Genomic DNA, 16073 nt, shown 5'->3' on the forward strand with positions numbered 1-16073 from the left:
AAACCGTCTCCCTATCTGCTCTTCGCTGTCCCTGTTACTATTGGGTGGTCTGTAAAAAACACCCAGTATGAACCCCTTCCTGTTTCTAACTTCCACCCGGAGACCCAGTAGACAATCCCTCCATGACTTCCTCCTTTTCTGCAGCCACGACACTATCTCTGATCAGCAGTGCCATGCCCCCACCTCTTTTGCTCCCCTCCTTGGCCTTTCTGAAACATCTAAAGCCTGGCACTCTAAGTAGCCATTCCTGTCCCCTAGCCATCAAAGTCTCTGTAATGGCCACAACATCATAGCTCCAAGTATTGATCCACGCTCTAAGCTGATCCACTTTGTTCATGATATTCCTTGCATTAAAATAGACACATCTCAAACCATGTCTGAGTGTATCCTTTCTGTATCACCTGCCTCCCTCTCACACTGTCTACAAGCTTTCTCGATTTGTGAGCTAACTGCCCCTTCCTGTCTCTTCAATTTGGTTCCCCCTCACTCCCCAGCAATTCTAGTTTAAACTCTCCCCAATAGCCTTAGCAAACCTCCCCGCCAGGATATTGGTCCCCCTGGGATTCAAGTACAATCCATCCTTATTGTACAGGTCACACCTGCCCCAGAAGAGGTCCCAGCGATCCAGAAATCTGAATCCCTACCGCCTGCTCCAATCTCGCAGCCACACATTTATCCTCCACCTCATTCTATTCCTATACTTACTGTCACGTGGTACAGGCAGTAATCCCGAGATGACTACCCTTGTGGTCCTGCTTCTCTGCTTCTTTCCTAACTCCCTGTAGTTGTTTTCAGGTTCCCTGGTAGTTTGTTAATAATTTAACGAACCTCAGTGGTTTTAAATCTGGCAATTTCAGTGATGAACTGCATGTCTTATTTCCCACTCTCTGTGCTGCACGTGCTTGTGAAAGTGGAGGAGACAAGTCCTCAGTCCCCAAGTGCTCCCCCCCTCAACCCCAGCCATGGCAGAATCAGAAAACAGAAAGCACCTGAAATTTAGGCCAAGGTTAAAACTGACCAAACAGACAGCCACAGTCTTTAAATAAAAACAGGGCAGTGCAGGCAAAGCAAAGCAAAGAAAACTGCAACACTTACTCACTTTTGCATATTTATTGTTTAGTAAGAAAATTATTTTCGTGGCATCAGACAGAACACAAAGGGATGTCATAACTTTACACCAGAGCTGAGATTCCTGGTTTCATGGAGAGGCTTCAGCCTGCATAGGGGTGGATATTTTTGAAGTTTAGCAAATTAATAATATTAGGGTCAAATTCCAGAATCAACAAGGGTAAAGAACTCACAATTTGTTTCAATTTTTTTTTTAATTTAAAAAGAACAGGTGTGGGGAGTGCCTTTTAAGTTTTATTCCACAGAAAGTCGTTCAGTCCAAATTTCACTGCATCTCTAGAAGGAACTGAACTCTCTCTCCCCACCACCCCCCGACTCCCAACAACACACAAAACAAAGTAACGACTGGAACAGTAATATTTTATTTCTCTTCTTGTCGTACAGCAGCCAGCCAGTTGATCAGATAACCAAATGGGCAAGTGTCAACAGATGGGCTGAATACTGTGGGTGGCACGGCTTGGCCCAACACTATTCACACCCGACACCCAAACTGGCCCTTACTGGACTGAAGGAAACTGACTGGGAGGTCTAGGAAGCCTGTTAATTACTCAGTTCAGAACTACCACCAGCCCATGGGCAGCTGAGGTATCACACTTGTGACAGTTCTGATTTCTGTGGGTGAGGTGCAGTTACCAGTAGCATCCTGAACAAGACGGGATCCTGCAGGGTTAAATCAGGCTGAGAGTGGGCAGAGGTAAATGAATGGCTACACCACAATGAAACAACCTGTTGCCTGTTATCCAGGACTGGAAGTTACATGCAGGAGGTAAAAGGCCCCACAGTTCAGCAGTGCCCTCCCAGAAATGGATATTTTCCCAACACATTTGATTGCCAAGGTGCTAAAAGAAAGGGAACAAGTGAAACCTTAGAAACCAGGAATGAGTCCGTTCCGGTCTTGGAAAAGTAAATATTTAAGGAACAGGCATATTCCAAAGATTGGCTATTAAATTTCCCCTCCCTGCCCAGCAGCAAACATCGCTGCTACAGACCTCAATCTCTTCAACACCAGCTCCAACTTTACTTCGGTATTTCCACCATTTCTTTATACATCAAGCCCTCCCCCCTCCCTCCCATACCCCATCCAATTCTGTCTCGAGAAGTACAACTTCCCTTTTACACGAGGAAGCAAACCTGCTGCAAAGGCTTTTTAATAATAATCGTGTAATAGAAAAAAAGGTTACTTAACTTGTGTTTTAAACATGTATCGTAGCTTGTAAAAAAAAAGGGTGAAGTTTGAAACACAACAAACTTTAAATGACTTTGGCTTAGACCCCCATCTGGTGTGACTCATTCCAGATCTTAAACCCCAAATCTACAGTTAAGTAGATGCCCCGCTTGATGTACACCGCACAGTACAAAAGGCACACAACCCAGTCACATCTAGAAGTCAAAAGCGGGCAAATCCTCTTGACTTGCATCCCCCCCCCCCCACAAAAGATACTTCTGAGAGGGTTTCTAGAGTAGTCCACTCCCCAGTCCATTCCTGGAGCGAGTACATAGGCCCGGCCAATCACTCAGGTGCAGCTTGGCATCCACTGAAGGAAGTCACAGAATTCCGTCCCGTCCGAGTTACTGTCGACAGATTTTGAATTCCAGACAAACCAACTGGGTGTTAATCAAACCTCTCAAACTTCATACATTTTAATCGCTGTCTTCAGCAGGTTTAGAATTATTTAAAAGTACCAAAACGACAAAGCACTGATTTCCAAGCCAGTGTGTTTTATACAGGATAACACAGGATACTGGAAAACAGATATCCCCGTAACTAGAGATTACAAATAGATTTTAGCAGTGTTTTAATCGACCAGTTAAATAATCTAAATGCTGCTGCAAAGCTATGAAATGGGAAGACTCAGGTGCTTGCTCAGGATGACGTTACTTAGAGCCATGCACTGCTTCCCTGAAGGGGCCTATACACACCAGACCCTCAAGCACACAGGCCACAGCTTGTGTGAACAGGACTGAACCACATGGGAGGGTGAGGGTTGCTCAAATCGCTCACTTTGTGTTGCACTGAAACAGGAAACTGTTGCTATAGTAGCACCTCATCAATTGTGCAGCAGTTGATACCCAAAAAAAAATCTCCAACACTCACTAATACACCCGAGACAGTAATGTGGGCTATTTATAAACCTAGTCCTCACCTTGCTTTGACTGAATAGGGAGAAGGGACAATACTGGCTGAATCCGTCAGGATGAAAGCCAGCATGTGTTGAACCTTGATACTGAGTGAGAGTGAGTGTGGGGGTGTGGGGGGGGGGTGATATTAGTCCCGGACAGGCCGAAAGCAGCAAGGTAAATAACTGAATTTGGATTATACAGAGCTATGCAATTCCTCAGTGACAGATGAGTGATTCAAGATTGCTGTTGGAATTCTCCAGACAGAAAAGCAGCCCATCTTTCATCAGATTCCAACTTCAAAGTGTTTTTTGCTGAAAATGTAATGAGCTGTGCCATGGGATGCTACCTTGCATTACAAAGGAGGCAAAGTGTTCCCCTAAACTGTTCTCTGTGACAATCACCACTGCCTGTATGCTTTTATCTTCCAAAGAAGAAAAGCAAATCCTTCATAGAGAACTATTAATAGAATATTAAACCTACACAAAGTTTAGTCATGACCTGTAGCATCAACAACTTTGCCACAGATCAGAACATTTAACGAACAAAGTATTTTAGTTAGTGGAAAGGGTTAGATTAATGTCTTGGGTAGCTGTCCTCAGTTTTGTAGCTTTGAATTCAGCTGAGGATGTTAGATCACGCAGCCTCGTGTCCTTCTTTCCCAGATGGTCACAGGTCAGACCTTAGAGCCTGCAGACAGATCGGCCGGGGGTGACAATGCTGGCGAGCCAGGGATGAGTGACTGGAGTCCAACGTGTAGGGAGAGGGACAGAACTGATGGAGTTGGGACAACCCAAGAGGCAAGCTTCAGATAGCCTCACTGTTCTGGCACACTTACAATGCAGGGGCTGCAGCACAGGATGAGAGTTACAGCTCATTTAAGGAGAAAAATAAAACTAACTGAAGAGTGAAGTCCTTTCATGGAGTTTGCAACATTGAGTTGCAATTTGGAAGATGTTTGCCAAACACATGCATTCTTCCAGGAACCAGCCACACTTCCAGTTTCAATAACATTTAACAGAAATGATGGCAAGATGTACTGGTTCAGCGGAGACTGATGGAAGCCTAACTTAAATAATTTATCGAGGTGCATGTTTAAACAGACCCAAGTGTAAACATGCTCTAACACAGCTGGGCTAGGGTTCCCTGTACCAAAGAAACAACTTCAGCACCCAACTGGAGTCTAGACTATCACAGGTAGAGAGGGCCAGCACAGAAAACAGCGAGAGACCCTTTACCAGAAAGCAAGCAAGCAAAACAACTAAAAGACAACCCTTCTACAAGTAAATGCACTGACACAAGGACAGAAAACACCAAGGGCATCTCACTTTCACAGAATGAGAGGAGCTTAGGTACCAAAAAAAAGGGCAAGTGAAGTGGGGACATTCTTGCTTAGAGGATAGTTCTGTGTCCAGTATATTTAGGACGGACAAAGCCTTTTGAATGCTTGTCAAAGTCGAGATAAACCACAAGGTAAACAGAAAAGACAAGGAGCATCTATGCACTCTGCATGCTGCCTGGAATAACAGACCAACTCTCAGGTATAAACCCTGGCTTAAAATAAAGTCCCCGTGGTATTTGTTATATCAACTTCAAAAATACAATCCATGTGACTCTGCAACAGGGTAGAAGAAGGGGTTGTTGCTAATACACATTTTGTGCTCAGTTCAGATCTGAAGGTACAAATTTCAGCTGAGATTCTTCTTGCTAATGTGGAATTTTGTCAAAATTTTGCTTCTGTTTGAATGCTGCAAAGGAAATGTATCTCAGTTTGCTGATGCTGAAATCAGCAAAGCAAATTGTTTTGCAGGAGCCTGGCGACTGAAGAGCATGAAGATATGTAGGATGATTTGGCGTCCCATTCAAGTGGATTATTTGTGAAACAGACAGAAATAAATTTGTGGCTCTCCAATTCCATAGTTGCCTTTTTCTTTTACAAAGTGGATTTCTGCCAGCAGGTGAGGGCAATCCTTTCCCACCATCATGGTATCACTGACCAAGCCCAGACAACACAGTGTTTGATCGTTTGAGATGGCCGCCTTGTGCACGCCTCTTCAAGATGACAGCTTCTTACCAAATGGACAAATTTGGAATAATTCTCTTGACGAGAACCACTGAAATCCAAAGTCATTTAAAGCCATGCCTGTGTTATACATGCCCCCTCTTCCCTCTTAAAATGTAAACACATAAAAGTCCTTTTACTACTGAAGCCACAAGACTCCAGGCAAAAAAAGTGATTCATATAAACAGGCCCTTATAGCACTGAAACCCTTTCAAGAATTATTCTCACTTTTCCATACATACGTTCACTATATACATGAAACCATTTTTCTTTGAACATACACACCCCCCTCCCCCATTCTGTGCCTCATGCTAGAAAGTTATGACCCATGAACTCTTAAATGTAACTAAGCAACTGGGAAGTTACAAATACACAACTCCCAAATACTTTGCTTTGTTAACTTTTTCCAGCAAAAAATGTTTATCGTTCTTTACATCAAAAGAAATATCGTGTTCTGAAAGCATCATTACAGAAGAACTTTCTTTTCCTTGGTAACATGTTGCATTTTGTTTAATTGGGGCGAGAAATTGTTCAAAGGCAAGACTGATTTTTTGGCTTAATTAGTCCACATTCCCACTGATATGTAGTAACACTTCTCATCAAAGCAAAGGCACAAGAAGAAACTTGTCTGCAAATATGAAACATCCACGTCAATTTTACGCAGACAGTTCTGCATTTAGGATGCAAACACAGAAAGTGGAAGTTTTCAGTTTGAAATATTTCAGTGAACACATTCTCTCTCTCCAATGCCTTTTGCTGGTTGCCAAAGTGAACCTGCAGATGTTGGTCTTTCCCTGGCATGTTGCTGTTCAATGGCATGTGGGTGGGAGCATTCTCTGGGGTTGGATACATTACAGGTGATCTGTAAGACCTTGGTAGAAAGATTTTTTCTGCTGCTCTGGTACAAGAACAAGAGTTCAGGAAATGAAAAAGTTTCACTCTGGGTTTCAGGGGGTTAACATGTCAGTGATAAGCCGTAAAGAATCAGGGAGATGGTGGGACACAGGTGAAGGGGGAAGGGAGTGCATTGCCTGCTTTATGCTTTGAAAGGACTGATGTTGTCTCATGGGTCAATGACAGAATCCTTCAGCCGCTTGAAGTTCAACCATTGGATCCAGTCCCAGACCATCTGCAGATTGTTTATCCATGTTTCTAGGTGTTGCTCCTTAAAGCATCACCAGCCAACCCAATACAGGGACTTTTTTTCCCCCAAACTGTTACACCGCTATGGAAATTACAACTAGGGTCTGCATCTCTTGCTTGGTGTTCCAAGAATCAGCCACCCTTTTCCAGAAAGATCACGGCAGCCTTCACGGAATTCCAAAGTAAACCAAATGCTCTGGGGTAAGACTCTTTCAAGATCTCAGTTAAATTGAAAGCAACCAGGATGGGCTGGATGGGAAGGCAGCGAGAAGTGCATCAGAAAGAAAAGGAGATAGTTGGCTCCTGTTACAGGTCCACAGCGTAGAAATTGGACATACAATATCAACCGTAAAGTACAAGAGTAAATTCAGTCCAAACAGTGCTAACTTGGAGTTGTGTAAATGTATTTTTGCCATCAATACAAGCACAAATGCACAGATATAACCCCAGAAAAAATGTCAGTTATTTTTCTCCACTTTCTTCAGCCCCTCAATGAATATGCTGGAGCTGTTTCGCGAATGCAACCATTGTTTTATCTAGTAATGCGTGCTTCAGAACAGAACATCTCTTAGATAGTTTAAATTTCTTAAATGGTTAACTTGCTTGCATCACTTTGACCAGAGATTTTCTGTTAAATTAGTGACAGACAGACAAACTCCAGATCTGCACAGCTGCTAAGTACTGCATGCATCGGTACCAGACCTGAATGACCACACAGTAATTAACGCATGCAGGTTTCTATTAAGACCATTATATCAGTCCAAGAGTTCCCGTCTCTCCTCTGTCATGAGCACTGCTCAGCACCTTGCACTGTCAATCACTAATTTCATATTAGTTCCCAGTTTTTTTTTAAATTAAGTTGAGCTAAATGTATTTGTACCGGTGCTGAACCTTTAACCAGATGGATACTGAAGAAAAAAAAGTTAAAGTAAAAAATATAATGGGAAACAGACTGAAACTAGTTTGGCTTTCAGTCTGATTCCCCTGAGGTTAAATAAAGATCAGCGAAAATATACATTGTAAGGTGTAGTGACCCCATCAAACATCAGTGGCATTTCCTGCAGCTGTTGTGTAATGTCAGTCTCTCAACAAGTGTTCACAAGCGGAATACGGCCGACTAAATAGTTGACGTCTTGTCCACTCCATCTGTTAAAGTGAAAGGAAATTATGTCAGCGGTATCACTGTAAGACAGTTCCATCACTACTGTTTCTTGTCTAAACTTGCCTCTGCCACCTGACAAATGGGTTTTATCTATGCAATAATACTCAACACAATACATATAAGATAGCTTATATACATAAATTGACTATGTCTATAAAGTGATGCTAGGCACAGGAGTGTCTGTACTCTGTACATAAGGTGATTGACAGGAAATGATAAAGTAGTGGTGGCTGGGGGTGTGGTGGGGTGGGTCAGTGGGTGGAGGTGTTGATCAGCCTTAATGCTTTGGAAGAAGAACCATTTTTGAGTCTGGTGGTCCTGACATGGACGCTACATAGCCTCCTCCCTGATGGGAGTGAGACAACAGGGTATTTATTTATTGAGATACGAGCCACGCCACCCAGCAATCCCTCGATTTAATCAAAGGACAATTTACAATGACCAATTAACCTACCAGCTGATACATCTTTGGACTGTGGGAGGAAACCAGAGCAACTGGAGGAAACCTATGCAGTCACAGGGAGAAGGTACAAACTCCTTACAGGCACTGGCACAAATTGAACCCACGTTGCCTGTACTGTAAATTGTTCTGCTAACCACAATGCCACCATTACTGGCCCTATTCCAGCACCTTTCTGTATATATGTCTTTGATGTGGGGGGGGCGGGGAAGGGGAGAGGTTGGTGATGCATTAGGCAGTTTTGACTACCTGCTGTCTGCTGCAGTGCAGTTTCACTACCAGGCAGTGATGCAGCATGTTGGGATGCTCTCTACTATGCATCTGCACAATGTGAGTATTGATGTGCATACTCCAGCTCTCTTCAGAAAGTAGAGGCATTGGTGAGTTTTCCTGACTGTGTAGGATGTGTTCTGGAACGAGAGGTCGTGTGAGAAGTGCACTTGCAGGAGTTTGAAACCTATATATTGAAGAACCATTTTCAGATCAAATTATCACCAAAGCATTAACATTGTATAAAATCATTTTTTCCTCCAATCAAATTCACACTCCCTTAACCAATAGGTTAAGGGCTCAATAGCAATTGTTTAATCTATTATTACAGCTGGCTCTGAAGGAACACATCTAAAAATGAAGTTTAAAGTATATATTGTATGGTACTGTGCCTATATATTATAGGCACATGTAAAAAACTCTGTAATGCAAAAATGATTTCAAAATTAATGAAAAGTTTCAAATATCAAAAAATTACTATAAAGAGCAATAAACAGCAAAAAAAAACTAAATCAAATCAAAATTTGGTGTGACTACCCTTTGCCTTTAAAATTGCATCAATTCCCTTCGGTACACTGTCGTGCAGTTTTATAAAAAAGTCAGCTGGTATGTTGTTCCAGGTACCTGGGAGAACCTGCCACAGATCTTCTGCAGACTTTGGCTGATCAGGGCTCTGTGGAGGCCATACCACCTGAAACCTTGTTAAGCAAAAATCTAGGGTGCCTAAGACTTTTGCACAGTAATGTATGTCCCTGCAAGTCTTGGCATTCTGGGTTTCACAGAGGAAGCTTGCTCCTCAGGTGTGCAACCACTACAGCAGCACATACACTGTTGCTACAAAATAGATTTCAATCTTTACAAATCTGATGGCTTCGGGAGGGTCATTTGGACAGATGTAAAAGAGAGCTGAGATGTAACCTCTTTACACAGTACTCGGAATGAGCTGCCAGAGGAATGGTTGAGGTGGGTACAATTCCAAAATTACGATAGGTACATAGACGGACTGAATGTGGGCAACTGACACTAGCAGGCAAGACTGCTGTGGGCAGCGTGGACCAGATGGACCTGTTTGCTTGCTGTGTGACTCCAGGACTCTGCTTCCTACTGATTTGTTAAAACTGGAAGTGGTGGTGAAGCGAAGAGAGAAAGAACTACATTGTGGTAACATTAGTATATGTTGAATACATTCAGATCCAATCCTTGTAGGTTAATATCTTCAGAATACCCAAGAAATTGTAACAATCTCCCCAAACGCAAGTCATAGATAAAGCTCGTTTATCCTATGGTCACTACAATTTCCCTTTAGGACTTCTACATCTTCATTGAGGTGACGTTACACCACAACAATTTTCCCATAAATACACTACCAGCATTTATTGCCCAGCCAATATGGTGATGATTAACTGGAGTGTTGAACCTTTGCAGCTTTCAGTGAAGGAGTGGTGCTCCAGCACTTAGTCCCCTAATCAATATGTCCAAGCAGAAAATCTGAAGGTGAATGTGCAGGTGAAGGATTTCCTCATCTGCACCCTCCTCAGTAGCGGCTGTCAGAGACCCCAGTAAGTAACTGTGGTGTGTTCTATACATAGCACTACAGGAAGTGAATATTTAGGGTGACAGTGCTTTTTTCCTGCCCTGGATGGTACCAAACACATTATTGTCGAGTAACTATGAACAGTTTCCGCCAATATTCACATCACTTCACCTTACAGATGGAGGAATGACTGAAGAGTGAAATGAGGAATGACTGGGTGCTCAAGTGAGACACTTGAGCACCCAGCTTCTGACCTGCTTCTTTATCCAGTGTGTCTATGCTTGATGCAGTCAACTTTCTGTACAATGGTGTAATCTCAAATTCTGATGGGCAGTAACAACATACATCCTTTTCCCAAGTGATTTCCACTCAGCCCGTAGAATTCAAGGTGGAATCCATGGTGGAAGACCTACCTCCTAAGGCATGCTCTGTCATACTGAGGCAAAGGGACTCCAATCTCGTGTTAATCTCCGGTTCCGTCACTGGCACTTGACATTCTGGTAAAATAGCAAAAAAACCTTAGTAAACCAAAACAGTGAATACCAAAATCTGTCCTGTCCTTCCGTTTCTGTGGTCAAAGGCTGCTGAGTATTCTGGGATTTATTTCCAGTGATGTTAACAGCTGTTCTTTCTGGGTGAAACAAATCTGAGTCCCTTAGAAGGTGCAAATACAGTCTGATTATGCACGGAGCGTTTTGCATGTGATTAGCTTTCTGGTGCAGATTTTCATCTGATCTACATCTCCTCAGGTTCCCCAATATCAAACTAAAACCTCTCAACTTTCTACTCTACAATGGAACATCTCACTCCCTCTGTGAATGGTGCTGCAGCAAAAGCCTTGCACTCAACGTCAGTAAGACAGAAGAACAGACTGTGGACTTTAGTAAGGGTAAGACAAGGGAACACACATCAGTCCTCAGAGAGGGATCAGAAGTGAAGAGAGTTAGCAATTTCAAGTTCCTGGGTGTCAATATCTCTGAGGATCTAACCTGGGTCCAACATACTGATGCAGCTACAAAGGCAGGAAAACAGCGGCTATATTTCATTAAGAGCTTGACGAGCAACACACATAAAAGTTGCTGGTGAACGCAGCAGGCCAGGCAGCATCTCTAGGAAGAGGTACAGTCGACGTTTCAGGCCAAGACCCTTCGTCAGGACTAACTCTTCCTTCAGTTAGTCGTGACGAAGGGTCTGGGCCTGAAACGTCGACTGCACCTCTTCCTAGAGATGCTGCCTGGCCTGCTGCGTTCACCAGCAACTTTGATGTGTGTTGCTTGAATTTCCAGCATCTGCAGAATTCCTGTTGTAAGAGCTTGAGGAGATCTGGTCTGTCACTTGGAAACTTCTACTGTGGAGAGCATTCAAACTGGTTGCATCACCATCCGGTATGGGGGGGGGCGGCAACCGTACAGGATCAAAATAAGCTGCAGAGTTGTAAACATAGTCAGCTCCATCATGGCACTAATCTCTGTAGTATTACGGACATCTTCAAGGACTGATGCCTTAAAAAACCAGCATCCATCATTAAGGACTCCCACCCCCCCACCCAGCTCACGCCTTGTCTCATAGCTACCAAAAGCAAGGAGGTACAGGAGCCTGAAGACCCACACTCAACGATTCTGGAAGAACTTCTTCCCCTCTGCCATCTGATTTCTGAATGGTTATTGAACCCATGAACACTACCTCACTAATTATTTTTTTCTATTTTTGCACTAATTTAACTATTTAAAAAAAATACACACACACACATACATAGATACAAGAAAAAATTTGTGACCCTTTGCATTTACCCGGTTTTCTACATTAATTACTCATAAAATGTGGTCTGATCTTCATCTAAGTCACAATAATAGAGAAACAATCTGCCTAACCTAATAACACAAACAATTGTACTTTTCATGTCTTTATTGAACACACTGTTTAATCATTCAGTCCAGGCTGGGAAAAACCTGAACCCTTGTATTTAAACTGACAGAATCTCCTTCAGCAGCAATAACCTCCAATCGTTTCCAGTAGCTACCAATCAGACTTGAACAATTGCAAAGAGGAATTTTAAACCATTCCTCTATACAAAACTGTTTTAGTTCATCAATATTTCTGAAATACCTTGCATAAACAGTCCCCTTCATGTCATGCCCCAGCAGCTCAATTGGGTTAAGGTCTGGACGTTGATTTGGCCAATCTAAAACATGAATTTTCTTCTTTTTAAACCATTCTGTTGAATTACTCTTGTGTTTCGGATCATTATCTTGTTGCATTATTGGACTTCTATTAAGCTTCAGGTGACAGACTGCTACCCAGACGTTCTCCTGTAAAATGTCTCAATATAATTTTGATTCACTGTTCCCTCAACAACTGCAAGTTGTCCAGGCCCTGATGCAGCAAAACAGCTCCAAACCATGATGCTCCTTCCACCATGCTCCACAGTCCGGATGAAGTTTTGGTGTTGGTGTGCAGTCCCCTTTTCCCTCCAAACATAGCAGTGTGCATTTCTCCCAAAAGGTTTGGATTCTGTCTCATCTATCCACAGAAGATTGTCCCAGTTATGCTGTGGAACATCCAGATAGTCTTTTGCAAACTTAAGACATGCAGCAATGTGTTTTTTTGGAGAGCAGCAGTTTCCTCTATGGTGTCCTTCCATGAACACTTCTCCTGCTCAGTGTTTTTCTTATAGTGGACACATGAACAGAGGCTTCAGCAAGTTCTAGAGATTTCTGCAGGTCCTTTGCTGTTACCCTTGGGTTCTTTGTCACCTCCTTCAGCATTGCACGTTGTGCTCTTGGTGTGATCTTTGCAGGACACCCACTCCCAGGGAGAGTAGCAACAGTACTGAGATTCCACCATTTGTAGACAGTTTCTCTTACTGTGGATTGATGAACACTCTGGTCTGTAGAAATGCTTTTGTAGTTTCCAGTTTCATGCATCTCTACAATTCTTCTAAGGTCCTCAGAGTTGTTTTGATCGAGGCATGGTGCACATAAACTGATCTATCTTGAGAAAAGCATGCTCTGCCAGTAACCTGACTTTGTGTGTCTTTTTTTTAAAATATAGGGCAGGGTACCTCTACACTGCACACCTCTAATCTCATCTCATTGATTGGACCCCTGACTCCAAATAGCTTTTGTAGAGGGCGTTACCCCAGAGGTTCAGATACTTATTTAAACCTAGACTGTGATTGTTTAAATGGTGTTCTCAGTATTGACAAGAAGTAGTACAATTGTTTGTGTTAATAGTTTAGGAAGATTGTGTTTGCCCATTATTGAGACTTAGATGAAGACCAGACCACAGTTTATGAGTAATTAATATAGAAAATCAGGTAATTGCAAAGGGTCTGTAAACTCTTCCTTGCAACTGTATACTTACTGTAAACCACAACTTTTTTCTCTATCATTATGTATTGCATTGTACTGTTGCAGCAAAGACAACAAATTTCATGACACATACTGGCGATATTCGGCCTGATTCTAATTCTGATACAGGATCTCCAAGTATTTTAAAACTTTGCCATTTCTTTATTTCTTTCCAGAGAAGAAAGAAGAGATGATCAGAAGCTGACCAGCTACAAACCTGCCTGCTGGAACATCAGGATGGTTTGCGGAGAGGTGTGCACAGGGAGAGAGTAGGTTCGTTGCACAGAGCTGCGACTTTGACTCGGCATGCTATTACTGCCACCAGGATTGGCAAACCACAGGTTCTGTTAGGAAAGGGAAGATGTGCTTAGCTCAGCATGGTTGAATTTCCTCTCAATAGAAGCTTAAATATTATCCGTTGAAAGAACATAATCATACATTCTCGCAGTCACACAAAACAGTGTTATCAATGATAAAACTTGGTTACCTGAGCTTCTTCGATAGCTATAACCCCAGAACTTGAATTCCTTTTTGAGCGTGGATACACTCAGCTCATTCAAAGCAATGCATTTCCCCTTTCAACCCCATTTTTCTGCCTTTTCACAGTAACATACAAGACCATGAACTACAGGAGTAGGCCAATTGACCCATCGGGTTCTCCCCGTCACTTCACCACGGCTGCTCCATTTCCTCCTCAGCCCCAATCTCCTGCTTTCTCCCTCTATCCCTTCATGCCCAGACTAATCAACAATTTAAAACCCTCTAACTTAAATATATCCAATGACTTGGCAATGAATTCCACAGATTCACCACTGTCAGGCTAAAGAAATTCCTCTTCACCTCCATTCTAAATGGACACATCTCTATTCTGAGGCCCTGTCCCCTGGTTTGAGACTCCCTCACCGTAAGAAACATCCTCTCCACATCTACTCTATAGAGGCCTTTCAATGAAGTGACCCCCATTCTTCTGAATTCCTGTGAGTATGGGCCTACAGCCATCAAACGCTCCTCACATGATAAGTCTTTCAATCCTGGAATCATTATGGTGAACCTCCTTTGAACCCTCTCCACATTTGCTAATCAAGAACATATCAACCCCTGCTTTAAATATATCCAATGACTTGGCCTCCACAGCCGTCTGTGGCAATGAATTCCACAGATTCACCTCTCTCTGGCTGAAGAAATTCCTCCTCATCTCCGTTCTAAAGGGCTGTCATTGCACTCAAAATTGAGGGGTTTAGATAGGGTAAACGCAGGTGGACTTTTTCCACTGAGGTTGGGTGAGACTAAAATTAGAGATGGGTTAAGAGTGAAAGGTGAAAAGCTGAAGGGGAAAGTGAGGGGAAACTTCTTCATTCAGAGGGTGGTGAGAGTGTGGAATGAGCTGCCAGCGCAAATTGCGTATTCAAGCTCAATTTCAATATTTAATTGAAGTACATGGATTGTAGGGGTGGAGGGCTATTGTCCAGCAGCAGGTAGATTGGAGTAGGCAGTTTAATGGTTCAGCATAGACTAGATGGACTGAAGGGCCTGTTCTGTGTTGTACTTATCTATCGCTCTATTTTGGAGTTGTGCCCTCTGGTCGTAGACTCTCCCACTACTGAAAACATCCTCCCTGTGTCTACTCTATCTAGGCTTTTCAATATTCGGTATTTTTCAATGAGATCCCTCTCTCATTCTTCTAAACTCCAGCTGGGCTCAGTGGGCTGGAAGGGCCTATTATCATGCAGTACCTCTGAATAAATAAATAAATACAACCTAATTTGAAATTCAGACTATGAGATTAACCTGGTGAATGGTTCAGCCAAACTGAAAGTATCTGCATCAAAACAGACCTTCCAAATGTATTCACTTTGCACACAAACGCTACTTCATAATAAACACACTAACCTGCCTGCCTTGGCTTGCCAGTGGGTTAAGTGTGTGTCTTGGAGAAACACCACCCAGATTAGCAGCCGATGTGCCAATCAGACCCATGCGGTTTGTAGAAAGACCCCTTGGAGGGACCTGGAATGGCCGCTGGCCTCGTCGGTTCAGGCCACCAACCACAGAACCGGCTGTGGGGAGGGAACTGGACTGACCAAAGCCCCAGCTGGAAAACAAGAGCACAAAAACATTTCTGTAAACAAGCACAAATCTGACAGTGTAATGAATGACAACACCTTACTGGGCAGTATGAGCGGCATTAACTCCACTTGGCGCTTCCAAACCCAGCTGCGGTAACAGGAGGGTTGGGCTTGGCGCTAGCAACCCCATCCCTTAAAAACCCAGCGCTGCAGAAATGCCAACAGAAGACTTATGAAGTTGTGTGGTGAAAGCAGAAGCCACAGGATCGATTAACCTCTGGCCCAGGACAGAGGACTCTGGTGAGCTGCTGTTGGTGAAGGGTTTAAGATGATGATGAGTGGCATTGTTAAAGCCACATTTTATCAAAAGATCCTTAACTCCATGTTGTTTTTTTTTAAATGGTTTTACTTTTCCCGTCATTCACTCTTACTGGGGCAACAGGTATCCCAAATTTCAGAACTGAATCCTCTCCTGTAAAGCTCCCCCACATGTACAGTATGTTCTACCACAGCAGGGTTAGTGAGCCATTTCCCGTTAGAGGAGCACAGACGATATGGATGGCCAACTTGAATGTAAACAGGATTTTAAATATCGCTTAATCCCACATTTTCACCTGTTTCAAGGGTTTGAGGAAATCTAGAGCCAGAATGTCTATCCTGTTTCTAAAGAGACTGAGTGGCTCAACAGACAGCCCAGAATGGGCCGAACAGCAGGATGTCCCAGCACAAACCTAGGCCAGCAGTCCAACGTGGGCAGATTAGGTAATGCACCAATTCAGA

General features: G+C 43.1%; 1 protein-coding gene across 1 annotated transcript in view; it reads right to left on the reverse strand.

The window, feature by feature from the left end:
• Positions 1-1095: 1095 nt before the first annotated feature.
• The window catches only part of LOC134354610 (protein Smaug homolog 1-like), a 130074-nt gene continuing 115096 nt past the window's right edge, over positions 1096-16073 (reverse strand). The window contains exons 10-13 of the mRNA XM_063063617.1: positions 15118-15319; positions 13445-13571; positions 10291-10374; positions 1096-7597 (exon numbers count right to left, since the gene is read on the reverse strand). Coding sequence (XP_062919687.1) covers positions 7569-7597; positions 10291-10374; positions 13445-13571; positions 15118-15319 — 442 coding nt within the window. The 3' untranslated portion in view covers positions 1096-7568. The remainder of the gene's footprint in view (positions 7598-10290; positions 10375-13444; positions 13572-15117; positions 15320-16073) is intronic.

This window comes from Mobula hypostoma, chromosome 12, assembly GCF_963921235.1.
Source record: "Mobula hypostoma chromosome 12, sMobHyp1.1, whole genome shotgun sequence".
In the NCBI taxonomy this organism is placed as follows: Eukaryota; Metazoa; Chordata; class Chondrichthyes; order Myliobatiformes; family Myliobatidae; genus Mobula; species Mobula hypostoma.